Source organism: Ictalurus punctatus, chromosome 28 (assembly GCF_001660625.3).
Source record: "Ictalurus punctatus breed USDA103 chromosome 28, Coco_2.0, whole genome shotgun sequence".
Lineage (NCBI taxonomy): Eukaryota > Metazoa > Chordata > Actinopteri > Siluriformes > Ictaluridae > Ictalurus > Ictalurus punctatus.
The window spans coordinates 13,947,894-13,969,910 of NC_030443.2; the positions used below are offsets into that span (position 1 = coordinate 13,947,894).

A 22,017-nucleotide genomic window follows, 5' to 3' on the forward strand; every position below is an offset into this window, starting at 1 on the left:
TGTTTCAACATGTGATCATCGCACATCATAAAACAAAATAAAACACAACGCAGACTACAACCGGTTACACTTGGTGGTGCGACCATTTTGGATCATCAAATCAGCGGTTCGCCGATGCTTCACCAATCTTCTCTCCCGGCCGTCTTCCTCATCAGCATCGTTCGTTGCGGCTCCGTGTTCGTGCATAAGTAGGGCGCGCAAGTGAGATCGCAGGACAAACTATTGAATCTTAAAGGAACCGTAAAGAGTTTAATTAACTTCAACTTTGACCTTTTTTTTCTCCAGAGTACTTTCGTTCGTCGTTGCTGCATATTAAACAAGAGAGACTTTGTGATAAGCGCACCAGGACGCTTCAGTGACCTTCGAGCATCGTATCCTTTATCTGAACAGTATATAATAAGTGACTGTAGATGCATTTTAAATAAGAAACAGTGCCTGATAACTTATGTGGTGTGAGAGAGAAAATTATTTTTGTCAAGAAAAGGAGCGTTTCAGTTTTTTTTTTTTGTTTTTTTTTTGATTGATGTCCTCATTCTGATAGTGAACTGTTTTGATTTAACTTTATTTCATATATTTCCCTGTGTGTATGACGTATACTTGAACATTTGCCCGTTGGTTAAGGTTTTGCTGTTTGGGGCATATTCATTCGCAGTCGTTTTCACATTTTATGTGTTTTCACTTTACATTTGAAACATGTTTGAGGATATTGGCCAAGACAATTTCAGCCCTGTGAAACAATCTAATGTCACTTTCCCATTGTGCAGGGGTGGTGGACCTGAAATACATCGCAATGAGGGAGTGTCTGAAATTACTACTCGTTGTTATGGGAGAGGGAGAGCCAAAGCTAATGTGGGACTTGACCATGTGCATGCAGTTGGTTCAGTGATCGGTGCTTCTGTAGGTCCAGCAGCCAGCTCTACACCAATCACGTGCCCAGATACTGAACGTGTCGTTACTCCTGAGTCATTAGGGGGCATCATTTCAGATCTGGCTCAGGTAATAGGGGAGAGTATTTCAGCCAGCCTTAACCTTGTGCACCAGCCCAGCCCAGCCCAGTACAGCCTAGTCCACCTCGCCAGTCTCAGCGCTCCAGCGAGTACATTGATGCATCAGGCCTGAAGGTGATAGTACAGCAAGATCCGGGTCACGGCACGGATCCTTCTACACACTTGTACACAAAAAAATATTTCCTTGCCACCGTCGCCTCTGGGGTCTAAAATCAATATCTGGATTTCTGTAAAAGCGGCTTTATGATCATGTGTATTGTTAGAAGTGCTGTACAAATGAAGGTGAACTGAAATGTAAATGAATGAAAAGTGGAAGTTGCTAATCAAAACCATCGTTGAGTTCAAAAGTACCATTTTAGATTAAATTAGAAGTCAGGATTTATTTTAATATGGTTTTGTAGGTAAATGTATACGGATTTACACGTCTCCATTTGTTTGAAATCGGTTACTGTTTTCAGAGTTTTAGGATTTAAGGATATATATTAACATTAAATATTGGTATTTCATTCAACCTTACTGGTATGATGTTGAACAAAATCCGACCACATCACTTTTGTTTCATTTAATACATATAAATTTTTCCCATGAGATCCAGTTCTTTAAATTCTATATGTGACATCATTACCAAGGACTGACAAGTTACACAAATACCCTGTTATAAGTTGCAAATTTTGGTCTAATAATGGGACCACATTCACATATTTTAGTTAACTACAGAGCCGATAAACGATTCACCCCTACCCGTTCTACCTGAGGTAATGTCTGTCAAGCTTGGCACGGTTCATACAATAGATTTTTATAAAGTAAACATTACACGCAATCATGAGAGATTTTTTAAGGCGAACAATTTATCATTCTTGAAAAAATCTGTTATCAAATTGCTCTCAGGCTCCAGGTTTCTTCAGATATAAATATGAGCATGCACAAAGAGATATATGGTTGTTGATCCCCGCAGTGGATATAAAAAAAAAAATCCAACAAGCAGCTTAAAATATCATCATATCAATTTTCATAAAATAATTCAAACTTCTTATTTCATTTCATGAATGGTGCCAATGAGGGTGCAGCAGAATGTACGTGAGCACAATGTAGGTTATAAGTAGCACATAAAATACGTGTTTATACTCGTACTTCTCCGTGAACTCCAGGTCGCCCATGCCTATAGTGAACTTAAACAGCTCCAGAGTGGTGAAGGCGATGGTTTTAAAGGTGGGTTTGTTGCAGCCTTCAGCTGGGTTCGGATCGTCTGTATAAAAAGACCGCCCATGCGTGCGGTTATTCCGGGCTGGTGCATTAAGCTCTTCAGGGTCATCTTTGAGTAGAGTTACGACAGCTGTTTGGAGAGCAACAGAAAAGAAACATTTTAGTGACGGGGATTCTTGAGGATGGTGGGATACTATAGAGCCTTTTGCAAGAATTTTTCTTCAGTGGTGTGTCCTCTGACTGACTTGTAAAGTGTGTCTAGAGAATTCACTTGGAGTTCTGAGTGTGATCTAGCTTTCAAGTCAGCTAAAGATGATCTTTGTAGTGTCCCTGTTCTCTCTGCACCTGATTTTACCCCTCATTCAAACTCAAGGTGGATGCCAGTGCGATAGGGTCCAGTGCAGTATTGCTGCAAGAAAAGGAGCCTGGGATCGACCACCCAGTATGTTACTTTTCTAAAAAGTTCTTAAAAACTCAGCAAAATTACAGCACTATAGAAAATGAAGATTTAACGCTACTTCTTGCTTTACAGCACTTCGAAGTGTATGTAGGTGGTAGTACCTTACCTATAATAGTATATACTGACCATAACCCACTTGTCTTCCTAATGCGTATGTCAAATTCTAATCAAAGGTTGATGCGATGGTCTCTGGTGGTCCAAGGATTCAACTTGGACATTCGCCACAAGAAGGGTACAGAAAACATCTTGGCAGATGCCCTCTCACGAGCTTATACTTAATAGATGGTTAAAGTAGTCAAAATGAATTTGACTTTTATGGCTGGGGGTGTTACATCAGGAGACGTATTGTGTGTGTGTGTGTGTGTGTTCTCTCTCTCCCCGTTTCGGTCTCACAGGTCGCTCCGCCCTAATTCAACGTGCTGACGCGCTGCGGTGATCGCTCAGCAGGCTGTTCTCTGTCTTTATTAAACAGAATATATCTTTTTTTCCCTTCTTCATTTAAACCACTTCGACAATAATATTCCTTGTAACAAATTACACATTTAGCATCACATTACAGTATGGAGGTTAATATATCAAACCGCTGGAATAACATATTTTACAAATTATATAAATGTACAAATTTGTTGTTAAGTTCAACAGAAATACTTCACCTATCCGAGTCTTAACTGGTACAATGACTCACAATTACTGCTATTACCAGCTCCGAAATCATATCCATCCAGTAGCTTTAATACTGTTAAGCCTACTTGTTTCACACTTTTACTACATTTTCAAATACAAAATATAAAAACAATACAGAAGACCTACATTATAAAAATACCTCTGTCTCTTTAACCTTACCAACACATTACAACTATATATACACAACTATTGAAATAACTGTACTTTATAAACTTTAGCTCTAACAAATACAGAGAAAGGTGCACAGGTCCAGGAGCAATGACCATAAACAAAATAAATGTCAACGTCTGAAGGCTGCCATGTCGCTTACACTTTTTACACGGAAGCTAGCTACACTTCAATTCAAGGTCTCTCAACTGAATAAACCACTGTTTTACACATAAAACATTGTCAGAACAACATAATTAAGGCTTTAAAAGTCCTTAGAAATGTATTGCAGCAAAATATCACACACTACTAACCTGTTTTGGACAGGAAAATCAGACACAGGAGATATTAATTGTGATCGTTCAGCAAGCTGTTCTCTGTCTGAGAAGCGGAAGCATCGCGCAGCCCTACTAGCGCTCACATAAATGAGTGGCATAATCAAGCAATTGCACCCTCAAATATACATTCAATTTGTTCCTTTTATACAGGCCAATACACAAAACAACTTAACAATTGTGACAATACATTTGCAGACGTCACACAGACTTTTTATGTCCACTCTAGTTATTTCCGTGTTTGGGGACAGATATTGGTAAAAAAAAAAAAAAAAAAAAAGTTAGTACACCCCTCACATTTTTGTAAATATTTGATTATAACTTTTCATGTGGCAACACTGAAGAAATGACACTTTGCTACAATGTAAAGTAGTGAGTGTACAGCTTGTGTAACAGTGTAAATTTGCTGTCCCCTCAAAATAACTCAACACACAGCCATTCATGTCTAAACCACTGGCAACAAAAGTGAATACTCCGCTAAGTAAAAATGTCCAAATTTGGCCCAATTAGCCATTTTCCCTCCCTGGTGTCATGTGACTTGTTGGTGTCACAAGGTCTCAGGTGTGAATGGGGAGCAGGTGTGTTAAATTTGGTGTCATCGCTCTCACACTCCCTCATACTGGTCACTGGAAGGTCAACATGGCACCTCATGGCAAAGAACTCTCTGAGGATCTGAAAAAAAGAATTGTTGCTCTATATAAAGACGACCTAGGCTATAAGAAGATTGCCAAGACCCTGACACTGAGCTGCAGCACGGTGTCCAAGACCATACAGTGGTTTAACAGGACAGGTTCCACTCAGAACAAGCCTCGCCATGGTCGACCAAAGAAGTTGAGTGCACGTGCTCAGCGTCATATCCAGAGGTTGTGTTTGGGAAATAGACGTATGAGTGCTGCCAGCATTGCTGCAGAGGTTGAAGGGGTGGGGGGGTCAGCCTGTCAGTGCTCAGACCATACGCCACACACTGCATCAAGTTGTTCTGCATGGCTGTCGTCCCAGAAGGAAGCCTCTTCTAAAGTTGAGGCACAAGAAAGCCCGCAAACAGCAAATCAGATGGTGTCAAGCGTGTGTGGCAGCAACCAGGTGAGGAGTACAAAGACAAAAAATTAAGAGTACAAAGAAAAAAATTAAGTTATTTTAAAGAATAAAACTACATTTTCTTTTTGTTGTGGACTGTATTTACACTTTCAATTGTATTGAATGAGTATGAATTGTGGAATTGTGATGGCAAATTAAGAACACACGGAGGGTGCAGCGCAAATGTTCTCTCTCGGAGCCGCTATAAATTTAAGGTTCTTCTTTGGCTAAATATTTACCTTACCTATGTGTGTGTAAAGAATGCTGATATGGGATATGAAACATAACCAGTAGTCAATCTGCAAGCAACCAGTTGAATGGTGAATTTATGCTACTCTGTTGAATTCATATATTTGTACATCTGACTTTGAAAGAGTCAGTGCCTCCCCAGATACGAACTTCACCGCACGTCACCGCAAATATCTTTAAAAGCACCCATTACGTTGTCTCTTCATCTCGCTGTTTACAGTGAATTGCAAGCAGCAGCTCCGCCATACCACAAGAGGGCAGCATGACCAAGTAAGTCTTCCATTAACTTCACCGTACACAATGAGGCCATTCTTTATATTGATCTTTATTGCAACTGTACAAATGACATGTTGTAAAAACACAGTATTCATATCCAAAATGTTGTCAGTGTGTAATTTCCATATGGATCATTGAGTAGGTTATAATATTTACATTGTGGCTAAGAATAACATTTACTTTTTACAAAGAAATGTTGTCATTACATATGTTCTTTTCTTTTCTTTCTTTTTTCTTTTCTTTCTTTCTTTCTTTCTTTCTTTCTTTCTTTCTTTCTTTCTTTCTTTTTTTTTTTTACCAAGTAAGTTCTATTTAAATAGCATACTAATCCTCAAAAACACAGTTGAAGACAATATCAACACTGATGTATTGATTTTAAGGTGCATTTAAAATGAAAGTGACCTACCTTTAAGTCAGCAAAAACTTTAGACTAAAGAAGTGGCTCCAATTTTCCTCTCAGCAGTTATTTCATATTCTATGAATATGCAATTTGAAACATGACCAACCATTCACACTGACTACCTTCCACTAATAAACCCATATTGCATGGCCTGTATTTGCACACGGTAACCTGAACGGCTCTTATATTTCATGCAGTAGCACTTATCTGTCATGTGTTCAACACTAATTCAGATTTTCAAAAGTTTTCTGCTCCTATGTTGCTTAAAAGGATGTGGCAAAACTGCTGCAGTAACACTTTCCACACTTTAACAAGCCTGAGCATTCAAATTAATGGCCAGGAGGTGCCATGTTATTTTGATATAAGCCTGAGAGGCTCTTAAAATGTACTTGTTACCAATTCTACAATCACCAATGTACTATCAGTGCATTTGCATTTCATTTTGAGATTTTTCAATCAAATCCTTGATAAAAAATGTTAAAACGTTGTATACATTGGGAATTAGCGTTCGTATAGATGTAAGTTACAGCCATCTTATTACTTATGTACTTTTACTTACTAATGTACACTTGTTAGCTGTCCTATGTTTGGTTACTAGCAACAGAGCTAGCTATATAATTAACCAACTTGAAAATTGTATACATACACAAAGAAGAATTGTTCTATGCACTACCTCGCAGCTTACTATATTCGATATATAATATACTCGATAAATATAATGCTAATATTTCTTCCTCCATTTTTGACTGCCTCATTATAACCAAAGCTGTTGGATTAGAGTGCAAATATTTCTCTTTTTTATTATCTTTTTTTATATTGTTATATTTTGAAGAAAGAAAAAAAACACCTCGATACTCAATGAAATATTCAGTGTCGGAATTCGTTTGATGTGATGATTTGAATTTAAATAAATGAATGTCGATTATGAAAGGGAAAGATCTCCTGTTTCACTGGTTGGCCTTACAGTCTATAGACTGGATTTGGTCTGTGAGCTGCTAGTTGCTGACCTCTATAGGCTATTTTCACTCGTGGCTGAATATTAAAAAAACCTTGTGTCAGAAATGTATTAATAAAGAGTTATTTGCACTAGATCGTGCCATGTGCAATTATATATGTACTTATATGTATGTATATATATTCTAAGTCCAGGGTGTCCAGTCTTATCGGGAAAGGGCCGGTGTGGGTGCAGATTTTCATTCCATCCCAGCAGAAGCCACACCTGAGTCTACTGAAAGCCAAGATCAACTGATTAAACAGGTGGAATCAGGCGTGGCTGCTGCTTGGTTGGAATGAAAACCTGCACCCACGCCGGCCCTTTCCGGATAAGATTGGACACCCCTGCTCTAAGTGCTCTCAGAAAAAAATAAAAGTCCTCCAAAGCTTCCATGATTGCCTAAGCAATTGAAATGTGCATCAGACAAAATGTAGCTTGGATCAGTGTTCAAATACATTTTCATAGTTCCTAGTTCTGTTACACTGGACTAGATGCCAGGGGTTCTGTCTCCTGCCGTGACGGGTCCATACGAGTGTTGGGCCTCCGTCGGCTGATTTCACGTAGGAACCCACGCCGGCTGGGCTCTGGAGAGAGTGATGCACATCATATGTATCAAAGCATACATTTCTTACACCTTAAGGGCTAAGCATTAAATTTGTCAACATACTAATACGCATTTATTTTGAACCATAGAATTTTTTCAATGATGATTACCTCTTTGAGATCCAGTCTTCATCACTGTGTTGCATTCTCCAGGATCCTCGCTGATGATGCCCAGGTTGCGGTTCCATTTTTTCCAGTTGACTTCTTCCACTCTGCAAAATGCACAAATGCACCAATTACTGCCCACCATCTAAAAGCAATTGGTTGGTGATAATCAATTTACCAGTAATTATTATGTTTAGAGTGTGTTATGTTTAGAGTGTTGATTAGATTGTAAAATCAAAGCGATCAGGGGACTGCTCCAAGTGCCATCCTTCTACACACTTGTACACAAAAAAATATTTCCTTGCCACCGTCGCCTCTGGGGTCTAAAATCAATATCTGGATTTCTGTAAAAGCGGCTTTATGATCATGTGTATTGTTAGAAGTGCTGTACAAATGAAGGTGAACTGAAATGTAAATGAATGAAAAGTGGAAGTTGCTAATCAAAACCATCGTTGAGTTCAACAGTACCATTTTAGATTAAATTAGAAGTCAGGATTTATTTTAATATGGTTTTGTAGGTAAATGTATACGGATTTACACGTCTCCATTTGTTTGAAATCGGTTACTGTTTTCAGAGTGTTAGGATTTAAGGATATATATTAACATTAAATATTGGTATTTCATTCAACCTTACTGGTATGATGTTGAACAAAATCCGACCACATCACTTTTGTTTCATTTAACACATATAAAATTTTTCCCATGAGATCCAGTTCTTTAAATTCTACTTTAGAGTATTTTTTAATGCATTAGGAACAAATGAGACTAATATTCTGTACTTTCTTTACATTTAATTCTATTACTTCAGGTAACATTACATTGAACTGATAACCCATCCTCTAAATTGTTCCAGACATACCACACCATGCCACACTTTCATTTCCTGTCAAACTATCTATACATTTATAGCTACAAAAAAATTTCCGTTAACCTGAGACACCAGCGCCAGTCGTCCTGACTTTTGCCCAGGTTCCTCCTTACTCCTGAGCGCAACTTGTTCTTCAGACAGAATGCGTATCTCTCCAGATCCAATATGGTGATGGCACGCTGGGAAAACACAAACATTTACTGTTACACTGTTCACTGGCATAAAATATGTGACATCATTACCAAGGACTGACAAGTTACACAAATACCCTATTATAAGTTGCAAATTTTGGTCTAATAATGGGACCACATTCACATATTTTAGTTAACTACAGAGCCGATAAACGATTCACCCCTACCCGTTCTACCTGAGGTAATGTCTGTCAAGCTTGGCACGGTTCATACAATAGATTTTTATAAAGTAAACATTACACGCAATCATGAGAGATTTTTTAAGGCGAACAATTTATCATTCTTGAAAAAATCTGTTATCAAATTGCTCTCAGGCTCCAGGTTTCTTCAGATATAAATATGAACATGCACATAAGCAAAAAGAGACATAGGGTTGTTGATCCCCACAGTGGATATAAAAAAAAAAATCCAACAAGTTCAATAAAAATTCTATGATCAAAAAAAAAAAAAAAAAATCCAACAAGCAGCTTAAAATATCATATTATCCATTTTCATAAAATAATTTGAACTTCTTATTTCATTTCATGAGGGTGCCAATAATTCCGCTGGATGCTGTATGTATACCTGTAGTTTCCAGATACCGGTGCTTTCCTTGGACATCTTCTCCACAGTCTTGCTCATCAGAGCAATCAGCATGTTCAGCAGCAGAATGTACGTGAGCACAATGTAGGTTATAAGTAGCACATAAAATACGTGTTTATACTCGTACTTCTCCGTGAACTCCAGGTCGCCCATGCCTATAGTGAACTTAAACAGCTCCAGAGTGGTGAAGGCGATGGTTTTAAAGGTGGGTTTGTTGCAGCCTTCAGCTGGGTTCGGATCGTCTATAAAAAAAGACCGCCCCTGCGTGCGGTTATTCCGGGCTGTTGCATTAAACTCTTCACGGTCATCTTTGAGTAGAGTCACGATAGCTGTTTGGAGAGCAACAGAAAAGAAACATTTTAGTGACTGGGATGACCATTTGTGGAGCAGAGAATGACAATTGAGTAAATGGTACCTGCTGAAAATCCAAAGAGAAAGACCACGTATACGAAGAGGAAGCGCAAGATGTCGCTAAGAATCATCTAGTAAACAGATTGAAAGGAGTCAGAATATGTATTCTTAACCTGAGATCCTCAATAGTTTAAGATGGGGACAGAGCCACAGTGTACGACCGTCAAACGTGTTACTCAGGAAGTGTTCGTTTTAGCGAAAAGAAAAGAAAATCAGTTACCTTCTGAATCATAACGCTGTAGATGCCCATGTGTCGGGTTCCTCTAGAAAAGTAGAGCACATTAACCCAGCACAGAGCCACACTGAGCACCAGGAAGGCAAGATACTCGTCCATCCCGCCGCAATACAGCCCCGCACAGATGATAAAGAATACAGCCTGCAATAAACTACAGTACCAGAAGACATGAAAATAATATGTGGCATGTACAGTGGATAGAAAATGTTTACACCCCCCTGGTAAAATTGCAGATTTTTTGTGATTAAGCCAAGATAAATCATGTTAGTACTTGATGTAGAATCCAACAAAATTCAAACAGAACTAAAATAGAAACGATTTATGAAAAAATAATGAAACGTACAATACCCTGGCTGAATTAGTGTGCACACCCTTTTCTAATGGGGCAAGAATTATCATACAGCTGTCCTCAATGAAGAAATTCTGATTATTCCCAAATAAAGATCAACTGTTTCTGTACAATTTTCTTGGCATCTTCCTGGTTTCATCTGGCTGCTGAAGCCATGGTCCACAAAGAGCTACAAAGCATGTACACTCACTGTCGACAGGTATCGATCAGGAGAGGGTTACAAAAGAATTTTCAAAACATTAAATGTACCATGGAACACCATAAAGACCATCATCAACCAGTGGAGAAAATGGGGCACCACAGTGGCATTACCAAGAACATGACATCCCTCAAACGTACTTGATGTCAAGAGACATATGGAAACATTTAAGGAGTTGCAGGAATATCTGGCAAATGCTGATTACTCTCTACATGTGACAACAAGCTCTTATATTCTTCCATATTAGACAAAAACCCTTTCTCACAAAATAAAATGTCACCCCCAAACCATGTGGCAAAATGTGTTATTGTCTGATGAGACAAGGCAGGATTGTTGGGCATAATTCTAAAAAATATTTTTGGCACAAAAAATAGACAACTTATCACCCAAAGAACACTATACCCACAGTGAAGCGTGGTGGTGGCAGCGTGGTGCTATGGGGCTACTTCATTTCAGCTGGCACTGAGGCTCTAGTCAAGATAGGAGGAATCTTCTGACCTTCCAGCAGGATAACAACCCAAAGCACAAATCCAAGTCAACAAATTAATGGCTTCAGATGAAGAAGATCGATGTTTTGGAACGACCCAGTCAAACCACAGATCTTGTGCAAGCAGGTATTATTATATTATACGTTTATATTATACATTTCCATTTGTTTTTTTTTCTCCTAAATTTAGTTGGTTGATATATCACATTAAAAGTTTTTCTTTCTTTTTTTACATCACAAATACCTGCAGTTTTAACAGGGGTGTGCAGACTTTTTATGTCCACTGTATTTATTTCCATGTTTGGGGACAGGTATTGGTTAAATATATATATATATATATATATATATATATATATATATATATATATATATATATATATATATTAATCTAAGTTAGTATATACTTTAAGATGTCCTGTGTCACTAGGAACGTATTTGCGATCTACAATTTCACTGTTTGTTACAGTCAAAATGTATCCTATATACTGTGTGTAAATATATTTTTTTAAAAGTTCGAGCACTCACAAAAGCAGCTCAGAATACCCGTCTACCAGCAGTGTTTTCAGACTTGGCCGCTTTCTCTTTATATTCATCAGCTACAAGAAATCATAAGGCATCGTTAGACTAATGTTAGACTAATTAATGTTTATATTTTTTTGACACAAGTAAATGATACACACCACACTGATGAAGAAGTAGAGTGATCCGATAGCCATGATGACCTGTCCGGCAAACAGTAAGTAGCCATCTGGAATCTTTCTCTCAACGTTTTTCGGAGTATAAATCCTAATTGGAAATGGGGGCTAGATTGACAAATTAAATGTAGATCAGTTAATGATAAGACATTTATGTTAAGGTGATATTTGTCGTGTATAGGAGTTTTAAAAAATGATTCATTATTTGTCCAAATCGATCTGACTAGCTGTGGCCTCGACTCACTCGTTTTTCATCCGTTCCTTCTTCACGGTAATAAGACACAGTTGTGAAGATGATGAGGTATATGATATAAACAATAAACTTGAAGAGGAATATCCGGTGGGCGTATCTGTTCCATTTGTCTTCCAGCAGTTTATTAAGTGGCTCAGTTTGGAGCATCTCGAGACGATTCTGAAACAAGAGACCAAAGCATTACCAACTCTGTTCAGGATACCTGGATGTTTGTACAGAATGCTTCTTAGTCTAATTGTAATTGGCTTGAATATAAAGACTGCATTATTTACAAAACAATTATCAGCCGAATGCATAAAAAATGAATATGTACAGTAAGTTCATAGTGTGCATTACACCAAATTTAAGTGTATCTGCATATTAAGGCTTATTACTGCAGAGTATACTTCTCTAACAGGTATTTCTGTGCCATAAACAACTATCTCCAGGACAGAGTTTGGCTCGTAGGAGTCCACAGAGTCCAGGTCATATAGTGAAGCGTACACCGGGCCATACGCCCACTCTGTGAACTTTCGGGACAGATGTCTGCACTCTTCTTGCTGGAACTCGCGATGCAGAATGTGTTCAAACAACTGGAGGAAAAAAGAAAAAAAAAAACATGTAGTATGTTTGACCATGGCATGGTTATTGGTGCCAGATAGACTGGTTTAATAATTTTCAGAAACTGCTGATTTCCTGAGATTTTCACACACAACAGTCACTAGAAATTACACAGAAACATGTGAAAACAAGCCAAAAAACATCTAGTGAGCAGCAGTTCTACTAGGGAAACACCTTGTTGATGAGAGATGTCAGAGGAGAATGACCAGACTTGCTTGAGCTACGTAGGGAAGGCTACGGTAACTCAACCCCTCTTTACAACTGTGGTGAGCAAAAAAGCATCTCAGAGCACACAACATGCCAAATTTTGAGGCAGATGGGCTACAACAGCAGAAGACCACATCTGGTTCCACTCCTGTCAACCAAGAATATGAATCTCAGGCTACAGTGGGCACGGGCTCACTGAAACTTGAAAAAGATCAGGCAACATTTTCCTAATCTTCAACTGTCCAGTTTTGGTGAGTTCATATAGCCAAGTCTCACTCTTACTTCAGTGGATAATCTCACATGGATATTGTAGATTTATACCTGAGAACCGCTGCTGTAATCATAAAGATTGTCCTATGCTCCATGATGCCTATTCCCAATATTTCACAGCATACTCATACTGAACATCCTTTCAACACACTTTATACCCTACTGCTCACCTTTACTCTTCTACAGCTGTATATTGTAATGATCTATCATCACACTATCCAGTATCACCCAGAAGAGGAGATTTTCCTTATCACTTTTGTCTCTGGCTTCTTCATTAGGGATTTAACATTTTTAAATGAAACTACTTTATGACAACGTCTATTGAAGTTAATTGTTAAGGCACAGATACCTTTACATGTGATAACACTGTGGGAGAGGTTGGAGTGAAGCTTTTATCGTTTAATGCATGAATGAGTTTGAATGATCGTTTAATGCATGAATGATTACACATATGCGTAACTGCTGCCTTAGGGTACGAATCTTAAAAAGAGGAAGAATGTCTGAAGAACAGTCATGTGTAATTCCTACACTGCTGTAGTAGACAATATTTTCCAGTTCTTTTTCTGATGAAATTGTAGGGGGAAAACATCACAAGACTGAATAGAATGAATAAGCCATTTGAAATCAGGAACCACCAATATAAATACGGAATTGTTCAAGACTTTACTAAAACAAATCAGTGTTCCTCAAGCCAGTCCTAGATTCCCCCTATCCTGACCACATGCTCTTTTCCAGCTTCTAACACAGCCAAAAATGTGGATACCAGGAAGGCTTTGATAATCTCTGAATAAACTGCATAAACTCCACATTCATTGTGAGTTGTACCCCATTTTTTTAAGCCGGGAAGCTTGATCAGGTCACTCATTATTTAGCATTTATAGTACCTTTCATGTACTGATACACTCTTACCCCAATCCTTCCTAGCTTCGCAGCCAGCTTGATGGAAGTAAGTCCCTGATTGTTCTCAATGTCCTCCAGCTTCTTTTCTTTGGGATTCTTAGCGGCGTCTTTGGTAAGAATGTAGTCGTACATGGAAATGACGAAGTCTGTATTTTCAGGGCTGTTATCAGCCACCATCATAAGCGCATGAAGAACCGTGTTGCCCAGAGTGTCCGTACACCTCACGTCTGCTTTATCCATCAGAAGGTCCACTATGTCTTTCTGATTAGTACACGCTGCCAGAGAAAGAGGAAGCTCCCCTGTGGAAAAGATTTAGTTTATTTATTTATTTATTAATGAACATGTGAAATGTATATTATTGATTAAGCTACAAAGAAAACATGGTTTTATATATACAGGTGCATTAAAAAAAATTTGAATATCAAGGAAATGTTTTTTTTCTGTAATTTAATTCAAAAAGTGGAACTTTCATATATTCTAGATTCATTACACATAAAGTGAAATATTTTCAAGCAGTTTTTTGTTTTAATCTTGATTATGATGGCTTATAGCTCACAGAAATCAAATATCCAGTATCACAAAATATTAGAATAATCTCTATAACTACTATAATTTCTTATAGTAAACATTCTATGCTATTATAGTAAACATTCCTATAACACAACGGATTTTTTTTTTTACCTCACCGTCACTTACCAAAGTAAAAACATGCTTCATCAAGTGGTTGGAAGAATGTCCCACAAGCCTTTGCATGGACATTAGCCCCTTTCTGAATGAGCAGCTCAACATAACGCTTGTTCCTCCTCTCAATGGCTATATGAAGAGCTGTCTGTCCTTCACAAATCACACAAAAACAACACTGTACGTATGTAACTATCGCACAACAGCTACCTACCTGTGGAAGTTACAGCTAGCATTTTCTTCTTCCGATATGTGTTAAGATGTGAAGCTCTTGAGTGGCAGAGCAGAAAAGCAATGACCTTAGCATTGGGAGATTGTAAGTTTGAATCCTGATGATGCCAAATCTGTTGTGGTCAGGTGACCAAAAGAGCATATTGTATCTTGCTGTCTCGATGGGGATGGTGGCATTACTCTCTCAGATCAGAACAACACTAGCTGTGGTTAAGCTGGACTGTGAAGTCATGGACAGGCATTCTGATGGAAGTCTGAATTTTGGTGAGTGTAATGTCAAATGCAAAACTGTGCTGGGGGAGAAATAATGGTCTAGAGATGTTTTTTGGTTGGTTCAAACGATGTTCTAGTGATGTCATAGCAGCATACAGCTTTGCGGTAGATTGGGGATGGCCTCACAACATGGACTTTCTTTTTACAGTATGATGGGTTCATTTGTTAATGCAGAGTGGAAGAACCTGACCTCACCAAACATTTTTGGCATGAATTGGAGACATTTGTGACCAAATCTCAATTCTTGTGATTGAATGGAAAGAAACCCCCACTGGACTAGATATTATTTAGGTGGTGGACCTTTCTCAGCACAGGTGAGTGAGCAACATATTGCATAATAATGGTGTACCTATAGAGGAGGTAGAAATGCAAATTTAGTAATGTATGTTACTGTCATTAACAGAATAATTTCAAATTTTCATACCTTCATAGTAGGGATCTGTATATGCTGCGTTCACTAGCTTATCCAGATGTCCCATTCTCTCTGCGATACCCAGCAAGTGTTCCACTGCTTTGTTATCTCCATTTTTCAGGTTTAGCAGAGCCTTCATCAGGGCTGTCTTCCCATTGGGCCGATCTAAGGGACATGGGACATGGGACAATAATCCTATTGTTACTATAATCCTCAACTATAAGTAAGTGCACTGTTTTATCTATACATATATGTCTAGTTTGACACATAGTTCTTACATTCATTGTTTGTCAGCTTCTTATTTGTTTTAATCAGATACTCCTCCAGGCTCACCAGCCTATTGACGTCACCCTTGGACACGGCATCAAAAAGCCTCTTAATGTCAAACCTCTCGTGCTGATCTGGTTCGGCTTTTATCCCTTGTATTTCACTGCAGAAAGAACAAACATGAAGCCTTTATGTTCACTTAGTTATGGATGTGTTGTTGACCCACATCTGATTATCTAAATATACATTTTTTGGAAAATATACAGTAATTATTATTTTCATTTCAGTTATTAGTAACATGAACAATTGGAAAGGAACCTATATACCTACAAAGCCCATAAACCTTCAAGTTCTAAACATGAATACAATAGTTTCCTAACCTGTGATGTTGTTTAAGCATGTGCAATTAATGAATTGTTCTATACATCAATGTATAGATCAGGAAGCCAACTCTACAATACCAGTATCTTTGCATTTAAATGGAATGGTGTTTTCCACCCAAATGTACTTAGAAACAAATGCAAATGTGGCTTCCCACCTATATTCTGACAAATTCTGCCTTCTGCATTATGATTGGTTAAGACTTGGATTGGATACTTAACTCAACACGTCATTCATATCACTGTAGATAGACAGTTACAGTTGTGCTCATAAATTTATATACCCATTGCAGAATCTGCAAAATCTAAATAATAAAAAAAATAAGAGGGATCATAAAAATTGCATTTAGTTATTTATTTAGTCCTGCCCTGAATAAGCTATTTCACATAACAGATCTTTACATATAGTCCACAAGACACAATACTAACTGAATTTATACAAATGAACCAGCTCAAAAGTTTACATACGCTTGATTCTTAATACTGTGTGTTGTTACCTGGATGATCAACGACTGTTTGTATGTTTTGTGATAGTTGTTCATGAGTTTCTTGTTCGTCGTGAGTGGTTAAATTACCTACTGTTCTTCAGAAAAATCCTCCAGGTCCTGCACATTCTTTGCTTTTGAGCATTTTCTGCATATTTGACCCCTATCGGTGGCTATATGGTGTTGAGAGCCTTCTTTTCACACTTAGGACTTGTGGACTATATGTAAACATCTGTTATGTGAAATAGCTTATTCAGGACAGTACTAAATACAAAACAAAATGCAATTTTTATGATCCCTCTTATTATTTTTCTTATTATTAACATTTTGCAGATTCTGCAAGGAGTATGTAAATTTATGAGCACAACTGTACAGTTTGCAATGCACCAGCCACATTTTTCCCCACCCATATTTTGGCAAATCTCTTTCACTTCCCTCTTATTGGACATCCCTTGAGTCTGGCTGTTCAATTGTATAATTAACTGCTGGTAAAGAAGAACTACTATCCAATCCTACCACAGGTGGTACAAATAATTGTAGCACAAAAGGTGTGATTTGTTAGAATACTAGTTGTGAAAATAACATGAGTTTCCTTCATCTGTTCCTCCTTTAAGTTTATTGGTGGTTGCTGGACCACATCTTAAATGTACATTATCACCTGTCAGTCTATTAGTCAGTCAGTGAGAGACACTAATGCCTCTTTTAGGTCGGCCCACTTGGCAATCCAGCATACAAACCATGTTACTCTTGGTATTCAAGTGATGGAATGAATACCTTATTACTACTTTAACCACACATGCTGTAGGCACATAATGGACACATGACTTCGACTCACTCAGAAAAGTTCAGGTTGATTCGGACTTGGCAAGCAAAATCACCATGATCCTCTGCAAGTTCAGTATCCATTGGTGCTTTGGCCTTTCCATACGCTTGACGATCCTTTTTATTTGCTTTGGTCTTAGTCCTCTCCTCATCCGACCTGTCATCTGTGTCCAAAGAAAAGGGTTCCATACTTTTCCTTGTTGTCTTTAGTGTCACAATTCTGAGTAAAGAAGGGAAAATTTAGGTTCATCACATGAGTTGATAAAAAAAAATACAAATATTAGAAATGTTATTGAGTCAAACAATAAATTCTAAGTCATATTCATTTCCATTCTCATTTCTAGGCCAGATTACTGATTTACTGATTCTGAATATATTATTGTATAAGATGTTTGCTTCTTGTTGGGCAGTGTAATTTGCCTAAATATAATACATTTTAGAGTGAAAGAAGAAGCTTTTCCCTATACTAAAGATATAAACTGTGAGGCAGGAAGCAAAGGAACAAAAAAAAAAGAAGAAACTGAAACTGAGGTCATATGTTTGTTGAATAACATTGCCAAAGACATTTTAGCTTTCCAAATGCTACATTTTTACTATTTCAAACCCTACAGCAGAGGTTCTTTTTTAGAAAGATAGAAAGCTAAAACCCTAAACCTATCTATATGACCATTGAGGAACCTTTTTTAAAGGGTACAAACGTATACCGTTCTTTCTTATGAGACTTTTTGAAAGTTATAATATTGAAGTGTTCATGCAATGTACTCTCAGTGGCCGAGCGACTTTGTGTATTACCCAGAGCTAAAAGTATTACCAATAGTACATATAGCTTTTAATACAGAGAAACAGCAACTGGTTTACAAATGTGAAATTCAAATGTTTCTATCATGAAGTAAAATGTTAGCTATGTTATCTGAAACATACAGTATAACCAGAGATTGTATTCATTTATTGATGCCTAGCAAATGCTGTTAGGCTTAACTGATCATGGCTATTTATGTAGGGTGCTATCTTGCTAACTTCTAAATGCCTGTTAGTTAGCATGATTTAGTCTGACTATAGAATGGGCTACAAGCAGTAGTAAAAAAAAAATAAAAATAAAAATAAAAAACCCAAAAAGGAAAACAGAGAGGACTGGTGCTAAAGTAAAGACTGTACATGTGTATAAATATATGTGTTTTAGCACAGGGAGTTAGAAGCTTAATTAGTAGCTTAGCTAGAATAATACCTTTCTCCTTCAGACTTAGCTAGCAAGATACCTATTCTCCTTCATTCATGCTAATTCATGAACTAATTAGTCAGCTCCTAGCTAGCTAGGCTCATGTACTAGCCTAAGTAATGCTGGTTGTCATCATGATTATCACGTACCATTTCTGAAGGTTATCAGTAATAAATATTGTAAGTGATTTCACATGGCAATATTAATCTGAAAGCAATATTAATCTGAAATAGTATCGATTGAAACAGTCTTCATGTATTCTGCTTTAAATGACGCCTTGGCTGTTATAAAGAAAATTATTATTATATTGTGATATAATCTCAGTGTAGATTGTCGCAACATACTTGTTATTTTAAGCTTCCTTGGTGACTGTTTTTTGTTTTGTTTTTTAACTTAAATTCTTGAAGTTTTCTATTAGTACTGTTCTACTCAGTAAAGCCCCAGTGTTTTTACTGATTCACCAGAGTAGATTAGTTTCATTGGGCTGTGAACAGCATTTCTTCAGCTTTATTATACCAAGTGCTAGATAAATTAAACTTATTAATTCTTTATATGAGTATGTATACTGTTCTGATTATATTAGTGTACCTGTACTGATTAGATTTAGGGTTGCGTTCAAAAGTTTGCACCCCTAATTCCAAAATGTTACAAATTAAATGTAGGTGTATCCTGTAATATCCCAATGATTTCAAACATAAGAAAAAAAAACTCAGTCCCAATGTTAATGACTAAATATTCGGTTAGCCTGTTCAATACTTTTTTTCCTGTGTCATTCCAATTTATTACACATAACTTTATTTATGGACTTTAATGTTGTGAATTCTTTATATTTCCAGATTTCTTGACTTAATACTGATGTCTGGTGAAAATTTCATATGAATAGCCTCATTGGAAATATATTCACTGAAAAAAATGTTGACACGTTCAATACTTATTTCCCCCACTGTAACTGTAAATGTAGATATAACTTAATATATGTTCAAGAAATAAAGAGGAAGCCAAATTTTATGATACAGATTGAAAAGCAGAAAGCAAATGGGGAAAAAATTAGAAGTCTAAGTGGTGGTTTTAGGACTGTGTGGATCCCTAATATTGTAAGCGTCTTTGTATTTTGTTACCACAACAATGGTTCCCATGATATGATGATGTAGGCTTTTTCCAAACTGTTGCCACAAAATTAGAGGCACATGATTGTCTAGAATAACTATGTATCCTGTAGCATTACAATTTCCCTTCACTGGAACTAAGAGGCTAAAACTTGTTCCAACATGACAAGACCCCTGTGCACAAAGCAAGATCCCTGAAGACATGGCTTGCCAAGGTTGGTCTGGAAGAACTCAAGTGGCCTGCACAAACTCCCTCCCTCAAGCCAACTGAACACCTTTGGAATGAATTGGAATGCTGACTACACCCCAGGCCTCCTCACTCAGCATCAGTGCCTGACCTCACTAATGCTATTGTGGCTGGATGAGCACAAATCTCCACAGCTAAGCCTTCCCAGAAGAGTTGAGCTTAATATAACAGCAAATAATGGAATATATCTGTAATGGGATGTTCAACAAGCACATATGATTGTAATGGTCAGGCGTCCACAAACTTTTGGCCTCATAGTGTAGCTGTATATTGTGAGTTCTAGCTCATATGCTCTTGTCAGAAATGCAAATGCAGATAATTCAAGAATTATATTAATAAGTTTACATTAACAAAATAAAAGTGGCGCCAATTAATGACAAATTAATGGGAAAAAAACAACATAAAATATCTTACTACTGAAGGCATGAACACTATTCTTCTATAAGGGATTCCTTTTAGTTGTGATGTTTTCATGATGGCAGTAGAGAGGTGTTTGATTGGGATGCGTTATGGTGACCGTTAAGGCCATAGCATATGATTTACATTATTGTTATATTCAGCAAATAATTCAGTGAGCCCACTGTAGGGGACTTGAACAACCCTGAACTGCCCCGTTCTGTAATAGGATTATATATAATTGCATTATACTATGTTTGCTATATAATTGCATTCAGTTTCTTGCTTTAAATAAAAGTGTCTGGCAGATTGCTTCCTACATTTGCCATGGACAAACATGTAAAAACAGCCACTTGCATTTGCAGATGTGAAAACAACAGATAATGGTCAGATTGTTATGAGCACTACTAAGCCAAGCTGAGTTATGAATTATTAATGTTTCATAATGCTGCTGTTACATGATGCTCTTATGCATTAGCCAGAATCAATAACTGTTTCATATATCAAGATTTAGATGCATTATCTCCTAGTGAAAAACTTTCAAATCAAAGCGCAAAAGCATCAAAACCAGTAAACAAACCAAATGACATAAATGAGAGCAGGGAGCTGAGAGATGGGCTCAGGGTGCAGGCATGCTAACCACATTACTGCACTTATCTTTCATATCATATTACTGATCGACTCTAAATGTATCGCAGATCTCTCTATCACTGGGGTGTGGCAGTTGTTTGTTAATCAAATGGCGTGTTTGTTTTGCAGATAATTAAGAAAATAATAATAATTTTTTTTTTTAAAAACAAGAGTATAAAAAACTATATAAATAGCAACAACATATCACTGGCATGTGCATAATTATTTATCAATTGCATATTCCATTAGCATTAGCTAAAATAGGACAATTCAAGGCTTTCGATTTAAAGCTGGGGATGTATTTATGTGGAGGGCAATGAAAGATCTGTATTATAAAAGAGAAAATCACAGATAATGCTTATTTAAATAAAAATACATAAAATTAGATGAGTAGTGAGATGTGGAATTTGAACTTACCAAACACTCACTAAAATATCCAACCTGTGCTGAAGTTGAATTGAATTTGATCCCCAACTGTGTTAACACCTTAGAAACATCTTCTATTCTGGAACTCAACCTTTCGGCTTGCTAAAAATGAAGCAGAAGAGGAAGTGATCACTCGCATGTGAGAGAAACGGCGAGAGAGACACACACACACACAGAGAGAGAGAGAGAGAGAGAGAGAGAGAGAGTGGGAGAGAGCAAGCATGTGTGATTTTCAGGTGAATCACAGATGTAAGAGAATCCCAAAGAGACCCCCAGACTCATTTAGGATTGATTTGCTCTTAGGTGACCTTCCTAATTTTTGCAGTTCAACATAAGACGCCTGCAACTTGTCTGTTGAGCTACTGAATTTAAAATGGTAAATTTTGCATTGTGCTGATAAAAATATATATCTAAATAGAGTGGCCTTTTCCTCATTAAACAAGATTAGGTGCCCGTTTTTTTTTTTATATAATGACAGCAGATACATGCACTTATCAAATATCATCACTAGCTCAATTAAAAATGAGATACAAATTTAAAAAGAGCAAGACTAAATGTGTCCAGGTTTACATGTTTATTCAATGTTTAATGTTGTCATGTCATTCAGTCATTAACCAATCAAACAGGTTCTATTTTAGGATCAGAAATGGTATATTTT

The 22,017-nt window shown here is 37.2% G+C and overlaps 1 protein-coding gene across 2 annotated transcripts; it reads right to left on the bottom strand.

The window, feature by feature from the left end:
- Positions 1–5,467: 5,467 nt before the first annotated feature.
- Positions 5,468–21,512, bottom strand: trpv1 (transient receptor potential cation channel, subfamily V, member 1). Of its 2 annotated transcripts, none has more exons than XM_047151983.2 (16): positions 21,351–21,512; positions 17,352–17,558; positions 15,663–15,814; positions 15,397–15,549; positions 14,484–14,621; positions 13,797–14,086; positions 12,197–12,382; positions 11,802–11,969; positions 11,543–11,665; positions 11,388–11,458; positions 9,813–9,978; positions 9,597–9,663; positions 9,164–9,510; positions 8,472–8,587; positions 7,547–7,647; positions 5,468–7,416 (listed from the first exon to the last, which is right to left on the bottom strand). In XM_047151983.2, the coding sequence occupies exons 2-16, from the start codon at positions 17,525–17,527 to the stop codon at positions 7,310–7,312; spliced, it is 2,361 nt and encodes a 786-aa protein (XP_047007939.1). In that variant the 5' UTR covers positions 17,528–17,558; positions 21,351–21,512; the 3' UTR covers positions 5,468–7,309. The 2 variants fall into 2 exon arrangements, with proteins under 2 accessions (XP_047007939.1, XP_017315455.1); XM_017459966.3 differs by having other exon boundaries at positions 12,206–12,382; positions 21,351–21,511.
- Between the last annotated feature and the right edge of the window lie 505 nt (positions 21,513–22,017).